This window comes from Meriones unguiculatus, chromosome 20 (assembly GCF_030254825.1).
Source record: "Meriones unguiculatus strain TT.TT164.6M chromosome 20, Bangor_MerUng_6.1, whole genome shotgun sequence".
In the NCBI taxonomy this organism is placed as follows: domain Eukaryota; kingdom Metazoa; phylum Chordata; class Mammalia; order Rodentia; family Muridae; genus Meriones; species Meriones unguiculatus.
In genome coordinates, this window is record NC_083367.1 from 48,338,951 (window position 1) to 48,358,194 (window position 19,244).

General features: G+C 48.6%; 1 protein-coding gene across 2 annotated transcripts in view; it reads right to left on the minus strand.

Annotated features, from left to right (window-relative positions):
• Positions 1-19,244, minus strand: part of Crybg1 (crystallin beta-gamma domain containing 1) — a 179,373-nt gene that overhangs the window by 38,753 nt on the left and 121,376 nt on the right. Inside the window, exons 3-4 of one of the 2 annotated variants that reach the window (XM_021636415.2) lie at positions 11,381-12,873; positions 3,921-6,219 (exon numbers count right to left, since the gene is read on the minus strand). In XM_021636415.2, the coding sequence (XP_021492090.2) occupies positions 3,921-6,219; positions 11,381-12,873 (3,792 nt within the window). Of the gene's footprint in view, positions 1-3,920; positions 6,220-11,380; positions 12,874-19,244 lie in introns of those variants that run through there. The other variant, XM_060373612.1, reaches the window with a different exon arrangement.

Below are 19,244 nucleotides of genomic sequence, written 5' to 3' on the forward strand. Positions count from 1 at the left end.
TACCTTGCTTTACATTCAAGGCATGTTAGTGTTCTCTTTGAATTTACATGATTAAATTATAAGATTTTCCAAATGAATTTGCCATTACAGCTCCTACTCATCTTAACGTCTAGGGGATTTCCTCCACTAAAGAGAAAATCCAGGGCCCAAATGTCAGACCTACGCTTTACAGCAGTTGATTGACTCATTGACTAAGAACCACACAGGAGATTGCACTTCAAAGAATCTGAGTAATCGAAAATTAGGAGGAGGAGGAGAAGGAGGAGGAGAAGGAGGAGGAGAAGAGAGAGAAAAAAAAGACAGAAAGAAAGAAGGGAAGGAAGGAAGGAAGGAAGGAAGGAAGGAAGGAAGGAAGGAAGGAAGGAGGGAGGGAGGGAGGGAGGGAGGGAGGGAGGGAAGGAAGGAAGGGAGGAAGGAAGACTGAATAATTAGTCACTTATCTAGAAAGAGCTGAGTTGATGGTGTGTTCATACACAAACCTTCCTTAGATCTACAAACACTGCGTTGCCACAGTGACTTCCCCATCATGTGACGAGTATTAGTCTAAATGAAAGCAAGCATGGTGGGGCCGGGAGCACTTTCCTGCAATTGCAGCTGCAAGAAAGGATGGGATGAGAGGATCACAAACCCAAGGACACCTAGGCTACAAGGTGCATTCAAGACCAGATCAGGAAGTTTAGCCAGACTTTTTGTCTCAAAACAAAAAAGCAGAAAGAGGGTCAGGGATGTGGCATAATTATAGAGCACTCACCTAGCATGTGTAAGACTGTGGGTTCAATCCCCAGTACAGCAAGGAAAAAAAAAAAAAAAAACAAAAGGAGGTATATTTCACACATACATGGCACATGGTATTTTTTAAGTTGTTTTATGTGTTTGAATGTTTTGCCTGTATGTATGTATGTGTACCATATGTCCATGGAAGTCAGAAGGTTTTGGCTCCCTCGGAACTGGAGGTGGAGATAGTGTGAGCCTCCATGTCTTTGCTAGGTACGGAACCAGGTCTTCTGCAACAGTAAATAGGGCTCTTAACCATCCCCCCAGCCCTGCACATGGTATTTTTCATCTTCCTTTTTTTGATGGACAAAATACCTTTTTATATGGCTTCAGAGGTAATCATTTACAAGATCACCCGACAAGACCAGTAAAACCTGAACTGTGTAAGATAATAAAAACAATAATTATACATGTAAAAAATATTACAAAACAGGGGCTACTTCCAGGCTGGCCAGGATGCAGCTCCCAGGGCCTGCCTTTGATTTCACCCCTCTTGCCTCACACCAGTGGACCATGACCACAGGCCTGGCAAGGCTCCTGTGCGGATGACTAGACGCCCAAAGCATGTGCTGATTTGTGGTGTGCACATGTAAGAAGTCAGTAAACTGAAGGAAAACCCCAAAATTTAAAAGGAAAGTGAAGAAATACACTAAATATAAATAAACTATAATCCACAAAGCCTACCACCCAAAAAGACATTCTGGAAGAAAAATCATAAAAAGCCTAGAAGTGAGTAGAACTCTTTATTTCTTCTTTCACGCCATCTGACATGGCTTCGGAAACTACTTTTTTTCCTGTTTCATGCATGTGTGATGTGCATGTATGTTCATGTCAGTGAGCACACATGTCTACGTGAGTGTGACATGCATGCGTGTTCATGTGTGTAAGCATACATGTGTATGAGAGTGTGGAGACCTGAAGATGACTCTGGGAGTTGTTTCCTATGTCTCTCCACCCTCTAGGTTGAGGCAAGGTCTTTCAGTTGAATCCACAGCTCACCAACAGTCTAGCTAACAGGTTTGCTCGGGGGACCTTGTCTCTGCCCCTCCCAGCCCTGGAATCACACACACTCCCACCCCTTTACATGAGTTCTGGGGATCGGACTGACCTCATGCCTGCTGCTTGCAAGGCAGCTGCTTTAAAAGCTGAGCCATCTCCCCAGCCTGAGAAAAATGAATATTAAAAATCAGACTCACTGGATGACAGTCAAGTAATAAGTGATGTAAGACTAATTAACAGGCACAAAGATGTGATGAATGGGAAGTGGACCAGCAAAAATGTTGTGCTGGAGAGACAGAGGGTTTTGTTTGTTTGTTTGTGTTTTGTTTTGTTTGGAGAAAACTTGAGGATTTCTATGTGATACAAGTAGATTATCAAAGGGTGACGAAAATGCCCCAGGAGACCAGGCCTATATCCCAGATCCCTCCGAAGGCTGTAGCACAAAGAACACAAGGTCAAGGCCAGCCTGGCTAAGTTAGTGAGACATAAGTAAAAAGGAGGCTGAGGATACAGCTTGGTCGAGAAGAGCGTAATGGGCATGTGTGAAACCCAGTCCCAGTCCTGGGGTAAGGGGCTAAACCCTTCATGGTGTCCATGAGCTCAAAAGTAACAAAAGGTTGGTTATCTGTCTTTCTGGCTTTTTCTCTATAAAGTATGAATGAATAGAGGGCTCCATGGCACCCCACCATTCTGAAGGCCACAGGACGCACACATCTGTTTTCTGGTGGTTTGAGTTCTAATACGCATCTTCTAATTCAGATGCATTGCCCAAATAAGCAAAAGCTCAGCTCTTCCAAGTTCTCAATCTTTAAAAGTAAATGGGGCCTAAGACTAAAAATTTGAAACGTGCGAGCTCACAAAATCCATGAAAAAGGGGATGTGCATGTGGTGCTGCTGAAAAACCACGTGTGTACGTATGTGCGTGTGCGTGTGTGTATGTGCGTGTGCGTCTGTGTGTGTGTTGGAGTCTTGTTACGTAGTTCAGGTGGGCCTTGAACTTTCCAGCCTGCCTCAGCCTCCCTGAGAGCTGTGATTGTAGGCATGCTCCACCACAACTAACCCAACCATACAGTTTGCAAAAGCCTCCAAAATCACAGCCCGTGATGAGATGATGGCGAAACCCACCACAGCGCCCCGCTACAGCATCCTGCTGGGTGAACAAGGCCAGGCTTTTCCTGTGGTCACGCCTCCACTTGCCTCAGCAGGACCAACCTAAGTAGCAACCCTGGCAGCAGAAGGGCACACATTTGCATGAAAACAATCCTGGGCTGGTGAGTGGCCCAGCAGGCGGTGTGCTTAACCCCAAAGGCCCTAAGTTCATCAAAGAGGAAAGGTCAGCCAGATCAGAGAGGAGGAAACCAAAGATGTGTTTTGCAGTTCCCTCTGTGATACTGAGGAGAGGACCGATGCAAACCAAAGTTCTTTATGCTACAAACTTGATGAATTCCCATGTGGGTGCTTTCCCAACTACACACATGACGCCTGTGGAGGCGTGAGTGAAACCCCACAACACAAGAGGAAGCAGGGGAGCTCCTGCGGCTGGGTGCGGCCTCTGCAAAGAGAGGAAGTTGTTTCACACATCCTCAAAATTCTGAGCGCTGACTGTTTTTACAGAGGATAAGAATAAAATGCAGCTCCACGTTTTGGAGCTCTCAAAGCATCCTTTCTATACTTTTCACAGTGCAACATAGCCGTTCCCAAACGCCCCGAAACGTAACTTATTCTCCCTGCTGGACCACAAATGTCTTGGAGGGAGGAAGTCTTGGTGTCTTTCTTTTTTTCTTTTTTTTTTTTTTTTCTCTCTTGGACTACAAGAGTTCCTTGTACACAGATTTAAAAGTACTTGGTGGGGGAAATTTAAAAAAGCCGGGCAGCGGTGGTACATACCTTTAATCACAGTGTGGGGGCAGATGGATCTCTGTGAGTTCAAGGCTAGCCTGGTCCACAGAGCTAGTTCCAGGGTAGCCAAGAAACAGAGAAACCATGTCTCAAAACAAAACACACACACACACACACACACACACACACAAAAGTACATGGTGAAGAAGTAGGAAGCTACCGTTCACAAACAGCCCCCTGTAAAACATACCCTGAGCCCCTCACCAACCCTAGGTTTAAGAATGGCCCAAATAACAGCTGGTACTTACTGCAGGGTCTGATAATGACATTCCAGAAAAAGAAAGGCCTGGGTCGTACCGGTTTGCTTTGAAAAGACCCAGGAAGTCCGTATCAGTGCTCCCAGAGTTGGGCAGGTTTGACTTAGGCACGCTTCCGACAAGGTTAGGCTTTTCCATGTCATCCTTGGTCTTCAGTTTGGGTAGGTCAAAAAGTTTGGTTTCTGGCAAGTGCAGGTTGCTCCGAGAGCTCAGATCATCCTTGGCTTCTTCTTTCGGTGGATACTTTTCCATGTGGCCTGGACTTTTCAAACCCAGAGGAGGTGTGTTTGAGGAGTTGAAATTGAAGACCTTTAAGGAGTTGTGGGGTGCAAGATGTGGCTGTTCTCTGTCTGAGCCACAGGGCGGGTCACCCTCCTTCCTGGGCTGTACCGCTGAGGGCTGAGACACCGAGCTGTTCTGAGAAGTGCTGAAAGATGTGCTCATAGTGTTGACAGACGTCACAGAGGGGGAAAAGATCTTGTCTTGCGGCAGAGAGGAGAGCATGCTTGAGAAAAGGGCACTTTTTTCTAGCCGTGACCTCTTCACTCCACCGTTGGTGAGGTCCCGGTTCTCTTTGTCATTTACTTCTGAAGGTGCCTGAGGTTCACTTTTCCCATTCGTGCTGGCGTGCAAGGACTTGAAGAGGATGCTCTGTTCGGTAGATGCACGTTTCGCTCTCAGTTTGGACATAGGATCGTGGTTCTGCAGCAAATGCGAGGCAGGTGAGATCTCTGGCTGGCTTTCCTTCTTCCCCAAACCAATGGTAAAAACGTTGGGATCAAACACCTTTTCCAAAGTGTCCTCATGAATGGGAGGCATGGCGAAGTGAGGGGCTGGGGAGTTGGGGACCCTGGGCTTCTTTTTTTTCTGGGGCACACATATGGCACTGTCCATGCTTTTAATAATTTCAGTGAATTTTTCCATATCAGAAGAAGAATCAAAGACACTATCCTCACTATTAGCAGAAACGTTCAGAAGACTGGTCGGGGTATTGGGGCTGGTCACATTTTGACCTGGCCTCTGGGGATTTTCTGGATGACTTCTGCTGCTGGGAGAGGGGACGGGGCTGAACTCGGCTGTCAGGGTTGTCCCACTGCTCTGACTTTGAGCCTGGACTGGCAGAACCTTCTCGGGTCCCAGTTGTATGACCTGTGGGTGAGACTGTGCCACACGCTCCTCTCTGCAATGGGCGTGCTCAGGTGATGTGCTGGCTACGGCCTCTTGCTGCGGAGCACAAGTGGCAACAGAAACCACTTCAAACTCACTATTGTGACAGCTTGGCAGCTGCACCTCTCTAACCTCAGAGCTTTCTGAGATGACTTGAGAGCTCACGTCCTGAGGGCTTTCCACAGGAAGCACAAAGGACCGGACCTGGACAAGAACCTTGGACGGGCACTCGTTCCTCACAGTCTCTGGGCTGTGCTCTGGGGTTGAAGGAGGACTTGCTTCGCCCCGTCCTTGTTTGGAGACTGGTGTTTTCTCAGTGTGAGGCAACACAGGCGAAACACATCCATTGTGGCTTTCTGGCACTTCTACATCAGTGCACGGAACACTGCGGATGGGAACTTGAGCACAGCCATCTTGGAGAGCGTCCACAGGAATGGGTGCAGAAGGCAGCTGAGAAGACTCCCTGGATGACTCAGATGCAGCCTGTGAGTCAGAAAATGCCCCCTGTGGCTTTGGAGGAGACTCTCTGGCATCATGGATGACAGGGACATCCTGTGTGGTAGCACGCATGCTGTCAGCAGCCTCTGAGCACTCTCCTGAGTTCTTGGGGTCCTTCCCAGGAGCCAGAGCAGTGGGCACTGGCTGAGGACAGGCAGCATCTGTTTGCACATCTGCCTTATCACTTTGATCAGGCTCCGGGCAGAGGACCTGATCCTCTGCAGTGGGCTCTCCTCCCCCTCCTTGGGCTGCTGGAAGAATCTCTTCTCTGGGAATAGGGCCCTCGGAGCCTTTGGCTTCTGCAGATGGTTCCTTGGCCAGTAGGCCATTCTGGTGGCTGGTTGACAAGGCTTTCTTCTCAGGTTGCTCCATTTCTTTGGCTTTTTTGGCTAAGTTCAGCTTAGCTCTCCCAACAAACGTTTTACTAGAGGGAGGATTGTTCCTTGTGCTACGGACCTCCGGGTGTCTGGGGCTACTGCTAGCCCGCTTGTTTTCAAACAAGGAGATTTTGTTGGCAGTGTTTCCCTTATGAACTGGCTGGCTGAACGGATTGTGCTCATTTCCCAAACTCTCAGGATTCTTCGGGGTTTTCAGATTTAGTTCCACATGTTTGGGTCTGGCAGGGCTGCAAGAAAAAAGCAACAGGGCAGTTAGCAGCCTGGCATTAAGTGAATATACAAACCAGTTCACAAAAGACTGCGAAAGTCGTGTCCTCCCACCGTATATTTGCTTTTCCGTGAAACTTCTTAAACAATCCTACAAACACCAGCTACGTATTTTTAATGGATATCTCACCTGTGTACGACAGATGAGATTATAAATCTAAGAAACCATTAATTTACCAAGTATTAATATGCAGCCACAGTGACTGGCTGCTAGAAATGGAAGACATCACAAGGTAGAAGGAACTTTAAAACAATTTAAATATTTAATGCAGTCCCATATTTTCAATATTCAGATTAATTTCTCAGACATTAACTATGTATTTTTATTTTATTATACTGTTTTGGTCACCGTTAGTTTTTTGGGATAAGGAGTCATGTGGTTCAGGATAGGCTTGACCTCACTGCTCAGCTGAAGATAGCCTTGAGTTCCTGAGCCTCCTGCCTCTACCTCCCAAGGTTATAGTCATGAGCCACAATACTCAACCTTTCAAAACTTTTTAAGAACTATCTTGGAGGTGGAGAGAAGAGATGGCTCAGCAGTTAAGAGTACTGACTCTTAACTAATTCCTAGCACCCACATGGCAACTCAAAACCAACTGTAATTCCAGTTCAAGGGAAAATCCAACTCCCTCTTCTGGCCTCTGTGGGCACTGCATGTATGTAAACCCATGCAGGCAAAATTAAATTAATATTTTGAAAATAAAAAGTAAATATATAAACAGCTATAATCTCATGAAGCTGTTGCTTCATGAAAAACTATTTTATAACAGGTGATAAGACATTTTCATCTAGCATTGCCTCTTAGGAGATTTTTTTCCTGCTATCCATCCCACATAAAATTTCTCTGATGTGTGTGTGTTTACTATCTGAAATCTGTAAAGTGCATATGCAGGTTTTTATTGTGTGTGTGTGTGTGTGTGAGCAAGTGTGGAGTCAGAGGACAAGTGTGGGTGTCAAGCCTCTACCTTGATGAGACAGCCCCTTGGTGTTCAGCACTATAGGCTATCAGGCCTGGGAGCCTGCAGGTCTTTTCCTGGCTCTACCTTCCATCTCATACTACAGGAATGCTGGGGTTAGATACAGACAGGCCCATGACCACCTCCTCTTCCATGGGTCTCTGGTCCTCACACTGTATCCACTGAGCCGTCTCTCTGGACCTGGAAAGTGTTTTTAAATCATTCATAACCCTGCTGCTCCATCAGCATTCTGCCTCCTTCCCAGTGGCTCATGTGCATAAATATTTTACTAGAACGAAAGCTGCTGTGTTCCCAGGGCTTGGCCTCTCGCCTTTTGCTAAGAAGAAAGAATGAGTTAACATCACAACTTCCAGGTTCCTGAAAGTTTTTTCTTGAAAAGTTTTTTTTTTAATGTTTGTATAATATCCTATCATATGGCTATCCCATAATTTGTTTATTGATTTTTGTTAATGCAATGTCTTAGGCAGAGCCTCCCTGCTCACTCACTTTTCCTAGATCAAAACAATGCTTTTGACTGTGCACAGTATGTTCTTCCATATAGACAAAATGTGTTGTGTTGGTGTGTGCTGGCCTTGGCCCCAGCCCAGGCCCTCACACTAATATCTGTGTGAACTTAGCCAAATTATTTCACATCTCTGGACTATTATTCTCTTTTGTACCTGTAATTTAAAAGGTAACAGAAAACAAAGCAACCTAGATAATTTAGAACAGAATTATTTTTATTTCACCCGAAACTTACAGTTAAGGGGATTTTGGTCCCCTTGAAGGCTTACTCTTAGGGCCAAAAGAGGCTGTGGGATCAGGAGGCTCCCCTGGCTGGGCTGCTTTCTGACAGGCCCTGCCACTTTTCTAGTTTATGAACCCTTTTATATAAGCGTTCCTGGTGGCAGGTAGAAGAGCTTGCCAGTTTGGAGCTAAATGAAAACCACTGTTTGCCAAGCACTTGAGAAGTTATTTAGTTTGTTTTACTGCATGTACAACTCTGTATGTTCTATTCTAAAGCGAGAGAGAGCTGGGGGAGGGTAGAGAAGGTAGGTGACTCTCCTGATGTCACATAGCTAGTGAATGACAGTGCTCTAGTCTCAGAGGCTACATTATACCATATTATCCTGCTTCCCCATCAGGGGTCAGACTAGACTGGCCTGAATGAGCCCCTCAGCTGCTTTTCTTTTTATCACTGGGCTGGGGGGCGGGGAATGGGGGAAGGAATGGGAGGTGAAAGCCTGGAGGTGGGGTGGGTGTTCAGTGAGTTATCAAGTCCATCCAAAAAGGTAAGCAGACTTCAGAGGTAAAAGTCCCAGAAATCCCAAGCTCTCCAGCATCACACATCTCAGACCCCCAAGAAGATACAGCCTGCTGAGCCCGCAGAGGGATGAAATGAGAATCAGGTTAGATATCTGAGTTTGATATATGGTCACAAATTTCTCTAGGCACTGTTCTCTTCATTATCTCCATAAATACCCAGGTTTTCTATTGCAGGCTCATATCTTAATGTTAAAAGCAAATTCAAATCCAGACTTGGTGGCCACTGCCTATAATCCAGAGGCAGGAGTTACCGGCAGCAGGACCAGGAGTTCAAGGTCTCCCTGGGCAACCAGAGTGAGAGTTGGAGCCAGCTTGGGCTATATGAGACCCTGTCTCAAAAAACAAAAACAGAAGAGTAAGCTTCAGGATTAAAGTCTAAGCCAGTGAGATGAGAAGAAACACGGTTTACAAATGCTGTAGTAATCAATGAGCAAAGCTGACAATACGGGAAATACTTTAAAAAAAAAATCTGACCAATCAGCACAAGGAAGAGGACTGAAGTGGGCTTCAAAGTGCATCTCAGGCTGTGAGAGGGAAGTACTCCAGGTGAGCCCACAGCTGCTCATTAAAGATTTACACCAGATCAAAATACCTTTTACAGCCGAACTCTCTACCATTAAGTCGTGCTACCAAGAGTCACTGCAATTAACCCCGTTCGGGCTGATTAAAAGGAAGGCTCCTGTAACTCATGTTGTAATGCCTTCATTACAAGGTGAGAGGGAGTCTGAGGGGCCAAAGCGACACTGTAAAAGGAAGTGCCTCCTGCTTTAAAACACTCCTTTATGAAGTTCAGCATTTGGTAAAGAACGTGAAGAAGTCATTTCTCTAATAGGACTAAGCCACCATTTTTCAGGTGATACTGTCTTTTCTTTCCTTCCTTCCTTCCTTCCTTCCTTCCTTCCTTCCTTCCTTCCTTCCTTCCTTCCTTCTTTCTTTCTTTCTTTCTTTCTTTCTTTCTTTCTTTCTTTCTTTCTTTCTTTCTTTCTTTCTTTCTTTCTTTCCAAGCAAGACTAACATCTGTAACCCTGTCATTTGGGAGAGTAAAGCAGAAGAATGGCCTTGAGTTCCATGACAGCCTTGGCTACATAGTGAGTGAGGAGCAACTCTGGGCTACAGGGTGAGACCATCAAAAACAAACAAAACAAAACAAAAACACTAAACAACAGTCTCTCAATATCTTTGTCTACAATCCAGCCATAACGGGACTAAAGCACCTGAAAGCCTCTGTCAGACTAACAGAAATAGGCCACAGAACTAGATAAAATTCTTAATTTTCCACTTCAATGGTTTGCCAGTTCATCATGTGTAAGGCATTGTATAAAAAAGAAAGTTAAATAAGACAGGTGGTAAAGATTAAACATGACCAGTAGTGAGAAAGAAAAAAAAAAAAGACACTTTTCTCAGTTCTAGTAACCTGTAGACCCAAAGAAGAGTTCCATTGTAAGATTCCCTTCCTGAACTTGTCCAAGGATCCCTTAACAGGGAACATTTCAGGTTGTTCCAAGGCTGCCTCCTGATTGGGTGAGAGGTGGAGCTACTGGCAGGCAGTGTCCTGCAGTTTCCCTTAGCCAGGCTCAGCAGGTTTCTGCGCTCAGTCACACTGTCTTCTACAAATAATGAGCATCATTCACCCAGGTTATTTCCTGACGCTACCGTTACAGAATAAATAGCTGATTGTGTCAAAGGCCTCCACGCTGCCAGCTGGTGAGGTAGTCCAACGTTATTCATTAAGCACATTTTTCCTCCCGGCTTCCAAGCAGGCTTGTTTCAAAGCTTACTTCTCTCAAGAAATGGAATAGAATGAAACCAGTCAGTTAAAAAAATGATAATGCCACTAACAACGAGCCTTTTCGTCAAGGTATGAATCAATGTGGGGAAAACTTGAGTACTCAGTAACAGTTGACCTGCTGGGAGGAGTGGGGAGCCAGAGCTCGGTTCTATAGAGAGCCCTCCCCTAGCCACACAAATCAATTCCCGTCGAAACCACAAGGCCAGGCCCCTCCAGACACCAGTGACTTCTTGCCCTATTACTTCCAGAGCCCTTAACAACGGCCAAATCCACTTGGTCTTTTTAATCCAATTTATGTGCTTCTTATTACCACAAGGGGGACATAGCCGTTCAGGGTAACAGACGGAATCACAGGTGTGGGTCATCTCCCCGCCACAGCACACAGAACAAAGGGCACTCAATGAGTACTTGCGAAATCGCTAAACTCAAGAGCACCCGAGTCTTGTTGCTTTGCGTCCTTCCACTTAGGTAACTTTCCAATAATAACAGCGACCGTCCCAGTAACCGAAAAGGCATTTCCAACCCCCAAACCAAAACTACCGAAGGCTCCCTAGATCGCAGAAGTGGGAATTATTAGAGACCTCTTTTAAGCTTGCTTTAGGACCACGACGTACTGCCTCCATAAAACTTTTTCTCTTGAAGTCTCCCGTGTCAAAAGCCACTGTGCCACACTCAAAATACCGCAGGCTCCCTGGGACTAACCAGATTGAATAAAGAATATAATTAGCTACATCAAGCCCTGAAGTCTTATCTCTGCTGTTTACATAAACACCGCGCCCTGAGGGTAATCTTATTTTTGCATTCATTTAACTTGGATGTCTTATGTTAAAAGCAGGAATTAGCCACAGAGGCTTGCCAAATGTGTCACACGCTAAGCCTTAGCTCTGCAAACAGCTTTCTCTCTTTGAAGTTTTCAACCGGAAAAATATATGTATATGTGTGTGTGTGTGTGTGTGTGTGTGTGTGTGTGTGTGTGTGTGTGTGTGTTATACAGACAACCCGACAACCCTGAGCAGCCCCCTGACCAGACGGACCCCCGCAACTACTCACAGGGTCACTTTGGTGGTCACGGTCGACCTGCCAGCGCCGAAATGGTTCCTGGGCTTCAGGCCTTCGGCGTCGGACGCCCCGGTCCCCCTGCCCGGCTCTCGGCTGCGGCCCCCCTCGCCCCGGCCGTCGAAGTGGTGGGGCAGGGGCCCCCTCTTGTGCTCGGGCTTGATCTCCGGCAGCAGCGAGCTGCTCTTGACGGTGAGCTCGCGCGGGACGACGCGGCCCGCCTCCTCGCCGCCGTCCGCCGCGGCGGGCGCCCGCTTGGGTGGGGACTCCTTGGCGGAAGCGCGCGGGCAGGGGCTGGGCGCTGCGGGCACCGCCTCGGGGACCCGGCTGCGACCCTTCCGCTTGGTGGGGGACGGGGCGGGCGGCGGCTGCCGGCCGCGCTCAGGATCCCCGCGGAGCTGCCCTCGGGGGCCGGCGGCGCTGGCCCTGGGCTCGGGGCCGGCGAGCGAGGCCGCGCCCCCGTCGGGAACGGCGGGCGCCGATTTCACTTTCCTTTCGGCCGGGCCGTTCCCGGCGGCCGCGTCTGGCGCCACCTCGTCGTCGAACACCGCGTCGTCTCTCGCCGGGCTCTCGGGCGCCGCGGCGTCCGCTCCCGGGGAGTCGGCGGAGGATTTCTGCGACTTCCTCCGCCTCCCCGAGCGGCGCCCGCTCGACCTCTTCTCCATGTCGTCCGAATCGTCGCAGTCGTCGGGCCCCGGAGCGCTGGGGACCGGCTCGTCCGCCCGGGCCACCTCGGTCTTGCTCAAGAAGATGTCCAAAGTGAGCACTTTGGCGGGCTGAGCGCGGTCGACGGGCCGGGCCGGGCCGCCGCTCTCCGCGCCCTGGGCGGGAGGCTCACCTGGCGGGTCCGCGTCCCCGGGGCCCCCCGGGGAGTCGGCTCCGGCCCCCACGCCGGGGGCGCCGTCGGGGGCCTCCCCGGCTCCTCCCACCCGGCGCTCCCCGGGCGGCGACCCCGACACACCCCTCGCTGTCTCGGGTGGGAGGAGGCCGGCGCCTGGGAGCGGGTCCTCCCCCGGACGGCGCGCGCGCGTCTCTGTGCTCTCCTGCCCCGAGCAGTTCCCGGGCCAGGAATGCGGCTCCTTGGCAGCGGCGGTGGCATCTGGGAAGGTCTCTCCCTCTGCCTGCAGAGGTTCTAATTGGGCTGAATCACTGTCCTGGCGCTGCTGCACAACCCCTACGCCGCCTCCGGGGCCAGGTGACAGCTCGGCGTCGCGGGGGCTTGCCTGACCGCCGCTCTCCGCGGGCTGGCCCCCCGCCTCCGGCCGCGAGTCCGCCTCGCTCGCCTCGGCTGGCTGGGCTTGGCCGTCCGGAGCCTTACTTTTCCCGCTCTCTGCTCCGGGGAGTTTAGCAGAGGCCGGTTTGCTGCTGGAGTTGGTGGGACTCTCCAGTCCGTTCCTGGAGTTCCTCCTCCTTCCAGCCGTGAAAAGGGTGCCGAGTTTTCCCAACACGGGCTTCCTCCTGGTGTCTTCCGGTGGTTGCGCTCTGGACTGGAAAATAGAAAAGAAACGGGGAGAGAAAACTTGAGAATCCGTTTTGTTCTCCCTTGGTAGGTTACAAAACTGTTGCGAACCAGCTTGGCAATGGACCAAGTTGGTAATGGAAAATGAAAAGGCACAGTCAGGCGTATGTGATATACATACATACATATATTTGTAGGGGTTCATTAAGCAGCTCTGGCTCGCCTTGAACTCACAAAGATCCTCCTGCTTCTGCCCACTGAATGCTGGAGTTAAAGGCACCACCACATCTGCGTGGCTCAGTTTCTTTTTTTTTTTTTTTTGGACTTTAGGTTGCGAGTCTAGTCTCTACCCGTTGAGCCATCTCTCCAGCCTTAAATTTCCTTGCCTTAAACACATTGTCGAAGCTACATCACTTGCAATAGTATTTCGTTATAAGTGTTTTTAATTCGGAAGGTCCAGTTCTCCCACGTTCACACTGAACAATTTCCAGTTCGCTCTTTACCTCTTTTCTCAATAAAAATGCAAATTTAAAGCAACCAGGCGTGACTCCGGGGTCCGCAGTTCGCCCCCGAGGACCCCTGAGAGGAATTTTTACTGAACGTCTCCCTTTTCTGGGAACCGGTGGGGCGGGAGTGGCGCAAGGAAAAAACCACTAGCGGCCTTCTGGAAAACTTCCGTCAACACCTGGGCTCTGCTTTGGGCAAAGGTGCAGGAATGCCGCACCTGGCCCCGCCCAACGGGGGACATGCTCACCCAATGGGTGCCCGCGTGCCCGCGTTCAAACTGCGCGGGCGGCGGAGCGCTGTCCCGCCTCCTCCCGGCTCAGCCTCCGGCTCCATCAAAGCGAGTCTTGGCTGGAGGGTGGAGGAGAGGGGCAGACGGTGGACCCCACCTACGCAGGGAGGGAAGTGGAAAGCTAGCCTAGCAGACCCCGCCCGGAGGGCTACCGCCCTCTCCAGGGGTTGCTGTCCCCGGGAGCCAGCGTGCAAGGACCGTTCCCCCCCCCCCCGCCCCCAAAGGGGTCCGAGACTGGGAAGACAGCCTAAGGGGTGTGGGGGGCTGGAAAGAGGAGGGAGCCGAGCGTGTGTGCGGGATCAGCCAGACTCACCCCCAACCCCCTACCTAAGGACCCTCTCCTGAGAGCCAACCCTTCAACTCAAAACCCCGGTGAGATTCTAAGCCCCGAGGAGGCAGAAAACAGCCCCACCTTCCCTCCCGGGGGAGCGTTTGTGCGGGACCGCCCTGGTTCTCCACTCAGGGATTACTTGCCGCAATCTTAACGCAGTGCCTTTTATTTGAGCTACAAAAGCAGCCAAGGGAGTCCGGGGATCGTGGGAAATGTTATTGCCTGGGTGTGAAGGCGTGCTATCAACAGAGCCAACGCGCTTCTGTGGAGAGGGACCTGGCCCCGCTGCTACCCAGTGAGGTAATGTCTTACCTACAGCAGATGAGGGAAAAAGATGGACCAAAGGCTGAGAGCAAAACAGTGTGCTGGGGGCAGGGGCGATGGGGTCTGAATTCAAACCCATGCCCTCCAGTTCCGACTAGTGATCCTCCTAGTCCATTACAGAGGACAGGAGAAAGAGACCCCAAGCTACCCAGACCCGCAGTCGGGGCTCCAGGGTAAGCGCTGAGGCGATCAGATAGGTTCATAAATTGCCCGGGTGCTGCTTCTGTGTGAGAGCAGGAGAGCTGCAGACAAAGGAGTTAGATAAAAGACTTAACTGCCCAGATGTAATATTCTTACTTCTAAGATCTAACCAGAAGATTTGGCCTAACCCAGTTCTTCGATGCTTACAGAAATAATAGAATGAGAAGGCGATGTGGCTTAAAAACTACACTGAGGCATGCAGAGTTCCCAAGGAAACATTTGGGGCTTTCGTTGTTCTTGTGGTTTTTACAAGTCAAAGGCATTACATGACTTGATTTTCAATTATAATTCTCACCCACTGAGTCCTGCTTAGGTACTAGACACTCACAAAGAGATTTACATAGTTTCTCCAACAGCCCTTAATTTTTTTTTTTTTATATCCATATGCTGAGTCACGGACCCCTGTCCAAAGCTGCACAGATGGAAAGTCCTTCTGACTCTGCAAATAGAGCCCTTTGTTTCTGTTGCCCGGACAGGCCATGAAACATAGCCTGAAAAGGTAGACGGGGAAACAGGCTTGAGCCCATTGGCTCAATTCCAGTCCCTGTCAGAACTAAACTAGTGTATGTGTAGTTCTGTCCTTCCAGCACTGTTGCAATCCGTTTTTTCCCATGCTGCGAAGATGCCTGCTCAGCAGTCCTCTTTATTTAGTATAGGTTTCCCTGCCCCCACCCCTCAATTCTAGTTGTAGCTGCTTTTTATAAAGCCAGCTGCTTGACTATCAAGTATTTGTTCTCTTACACCCCCAGGTGGCAGCCTATTTTTCACTTGTTGGACAGTTCTGTTGGATTCCCTAGAGTGTCGTAGTTTGGCTTGCTTATACTAGCTAACACTTTCATAAAAACTTCATCCGAAAGAGCCCCAAACTGCAAACACTTTTAAGTGCCCATCAGCTGCTGAATGGATAAACAAATCGTGGTGTATCTCTTCGACATGTTGACATGCAACAATGGAAAGAGACAAGCTTTTGGCACGCAAAGGCATGGGTAGTTCTCAGATGCGTTATGCTGATTGGAGGTGGGGAGGGAGCCTGCTCGCCTAGCATGTATGAGGCTTTCCATTCAATCCCCAGTTCTATTGAGATAAAATCTTTCCAGGGTAGTCAGAGAGATCCTGTATCTTGATTATGGTGATGGTCACACATGTGTTCACAGCTTTTAATGGCCATCAAAGCTGTGCATTTAAAATGGATAGACTGGCTGGCCACAGTGACATACACAAGTCTCCCCTGTCACTTGGGAGAATGAAGCAAGAGGATTTTGTTTTGTTTTGTTTTGTTTGTTTGTTTTGTTGTCGCCTTGCTTTTCAACACAGGGTCTTACTTACGTATCTCTGGTTGTCCTGAAACTCACTACATAGACAAGGCTAGCTTCAAACTCACAGAGATCTGCCTGCCTCTGCCTCCCGAATGCTGAGAATGAGGGGATGTACCACCACACCCAGATAAGAGGATTTCTTGGTACCAAGAGTTTATGGGCAACCTGGGTAATGTAGCAAGACTCTAGTTCTTTAAAAAGAAGACAAGCCTTGTCAGAGACAGGAGGGTGCCTAATAATTCTGGCCAACCTGGCCTACATAGAGACTTCTAGGACAGCCAGGGCTACACAAGCCAGACCCTGTCTCCAAGGCATGCTCACATATAATCCCAGCACTTGAGAGATGGAAGCAGGAGAATCAGGAGTTCAAGGTCATCCTTAACTACAAAGTGAGCTGAAGACCAGCCTGGTCTACATGAAACCATGTCTCAAAAGAATAGAATGAAATAAACAAATAGAAATATGAGTTTGCCCTAGCTTGTTAAATCTTAATAAAGTTGCTTTAAAGCAAAGCTTTCCCCTGGGAAGCAAGAAACACACAGTGCATCCTGTACACAGTTCTTACTGTAAGGGGAGTGTGAGAGCCCTCAAGTCATCTCAGAGGCACCTCTCTTATCTCTAGGCAATGAAGATTCCCCCAAGGGCCCAGCCTTTGAGAACCTCTGAGCAGGACCAGCTGAGCAGGGCTCACAATACCCCATTCATTATGTCAGGGGAGCGTCCTCAGTTTTTGTGGAACACCTTTCTTAAGCAAGCTACACATTTCTTCACAGCCAGAGACTGTTTCTGTCCAGTGTTCATGGGGGCAATCTGACAGATAAGGAACCAAAACCCAATGGACAGAGAATAAACCTTAGGGTTTAGAGTACTTAACCTCAGGTAGGAAAAAGAGTGTTTGCAAAGACCTACCAGGATGCTTCATGCTCCCTGGGTATATGCCCACCCCAACTCTGCCCTCCTGTAGACCTAGGGTCCTGGGATGCCCTGGGGCTGGATATCCTCAGGTTCCATGTTCTCAGGGCCTGTAACCCCAGGACCTCCTTGCTACCCATCTTACTTTAGGAATCCGGCAACCCTCATTGTGTAGAACCTTCCGTCTGTGCCCCACTGCCACTGACCAGTCGATAACAGACTGTTTCAGGGGTGACAAGGACCTGTGTTAGAGGGTTCTTTCTGGCTAATATCCAGTGTGGCTCATCAGAGAACCTGAGAGGAGTCCACAGGAAGATCATCACCCAGCAGTGTGTAGAGGCCAGGGTGGCAGGTGGATGCCTGTGGCTAAAATGCCGTTATGTGAAACTCAGCCCTTTTGGAGAGGCAGCAAAGCGCCACTCAGTAAATGACACCTGTCTGCTGGCAGGACCCTGCTGTTTGAGGCTGCAGTCCTCCCAGTCCGGACAGCCATTCTGAGCTTGGAGTTAAGGTGCAGGACTCCCTCTCCCCAGCAGGGCCTCCTGTTCTCTGCCTGACTTTATCGGGAGAGTGTCTCTAGACAGATGCTCCTAACCACAGTTGATATGTGGCCTCTGACACAGCTTCCTGCTAGCTCTCCCCTCCCTGCACCTATAGGATAATAAGGTACTGCGTTTCCTTTCACAGGACAGGATCAGTTATTTAATGCAAATAAGCATTGTTGAAGTGCCTCATTCCAACCAATTATATACACCTATCCTTGGAGCCTCCCACCCACCCAAAGGATCTATAGCCTTTGTTCTCTGGAATTAAAGTTGAACTAGCTCCCTCAGTCGGTTCCCAGGGTGTGTGATCCCTGTACAGTGCTCGCTGGCCATTCAAGGCACACTCCTCTCCTCATGCCCCTCCTGACTTCATGGGCTGGTAGAAGACAGCCCCCAGGCGGGAAGAGAACCACACCCATGCTGCTGTAAACCTCTGGTGTTTACAGCAGCCGAAGACCAGAACATTCAGAATAAATTGTCGGCACACCGCAGTCTGCCCAAAGCGTCTGGACGTGCCTGCAAAACGACTTTTATTTTTGTTTTTTTAGGATTACTAATTGGAGTCACTGGCATCAATTTTAAAGCAATTTACCTAAAATCATGTTTGAAGGCTGAGAAAATTACATTGAACGCATTACTTGAAAATGTGCCAACATTTAAAAGTCATTCATAGATTCTTACCCTTTTCGTTTCCTGTATAATGTGAGTCCCTCAATCAGTAGGAAAAATGTCCTGTCTGCACACCTAGCTAGCACTAGCACAGGGATTTCCAGATTGAGGTGGTCACCAGGCATCTACTGCCACTGAAAAAACAGGAGAGCCCAACTGGTTCCACCTTCAAGGAGATACTAACATTCTCAAAGATCACTAGAAACATGTCTTAGGTCTGACGACCAGAATCGGAATCTTTTCTGCCCAAGACTCAGTGTGGTCAAGAATTCCGGCTGCCCAAGAGAGGAGTCCACAAATTGATGCAGCTGCCAGCTTACAAACTACCTCAGCTGCACCACCGCCTCAAAGCTCAGCTCTGACTCAAGAAAGCCCCGTGAGGTCTTCCATGTCCTCACCTGTGCATCCTTCTAGAATGCGGTCACCAATGTATAAGAATAACTCTTTGCAAAGAGTTATTCAAGAATCTAGTGATTCTTGAAGTGCCCACTTTGTTAATTTTTGAATGCAACCTTCCTTCAGCCTTGAGGAGGAATGAATGAAAATACTTAGCCAGGTTGCTTTGATAATGCCTTGGGGTGACAGCATATACTTTGAGGTTTGGCATTTCTTCTGGTCAAGGCCTTTTTCTTAATTAAACATATATTATATGTGATCTATATTGTATCTTTAGTGTATGGCTTAATAGAGAAGTTAAACATGTTTTATTTCTTTATTTTGCCCCACTGGGAATTGAATCCAGGGCCCTGTATATGTATGTCTTGGCCTCTGAGTTATACTGCCCTTCAAAATATAGGTTTAAGCTACTCTAGTCTTCAATTATCAAAAGTTTAAAAAGAAAGAGAGAAAGAGAAAAATTCTTCAGTAAAAGTAAAACATGCTGAGGGCTACGGAATTTCCTCAGCTCACCCAGCATGCATGAAGCATTAGGTTCTATCCCCAGCACCACCATAAGAAGCAGACACAGCGGTGGCACATCTGCTTATCCCAGCACTTGGAAACTAGACATAGAGAGATCAGGAGTTCTGTGTCCTTCTTGATTACAGAGTTTGAGGCTAGCCTTGGCTAAATGAGACCTTGTCTAGTCCTTTAAAAGTAAGAGATGTCTTAGAACCATGTGACAGCCGGAATAGGGAGCAGGGGATAGAAATAACCAGAGACTAGAAATAGTCCACAACTGGACAGAAAATCTCAGAGTGCTCTGTTGGGGGAAAGAAACACACAAAACCCAAGAAGAACCTTTTTTTTTTTTTAACTCTTGGTTGCTGTTTGCTTTTGGTTTTGACATAGTCTATCACTACATAG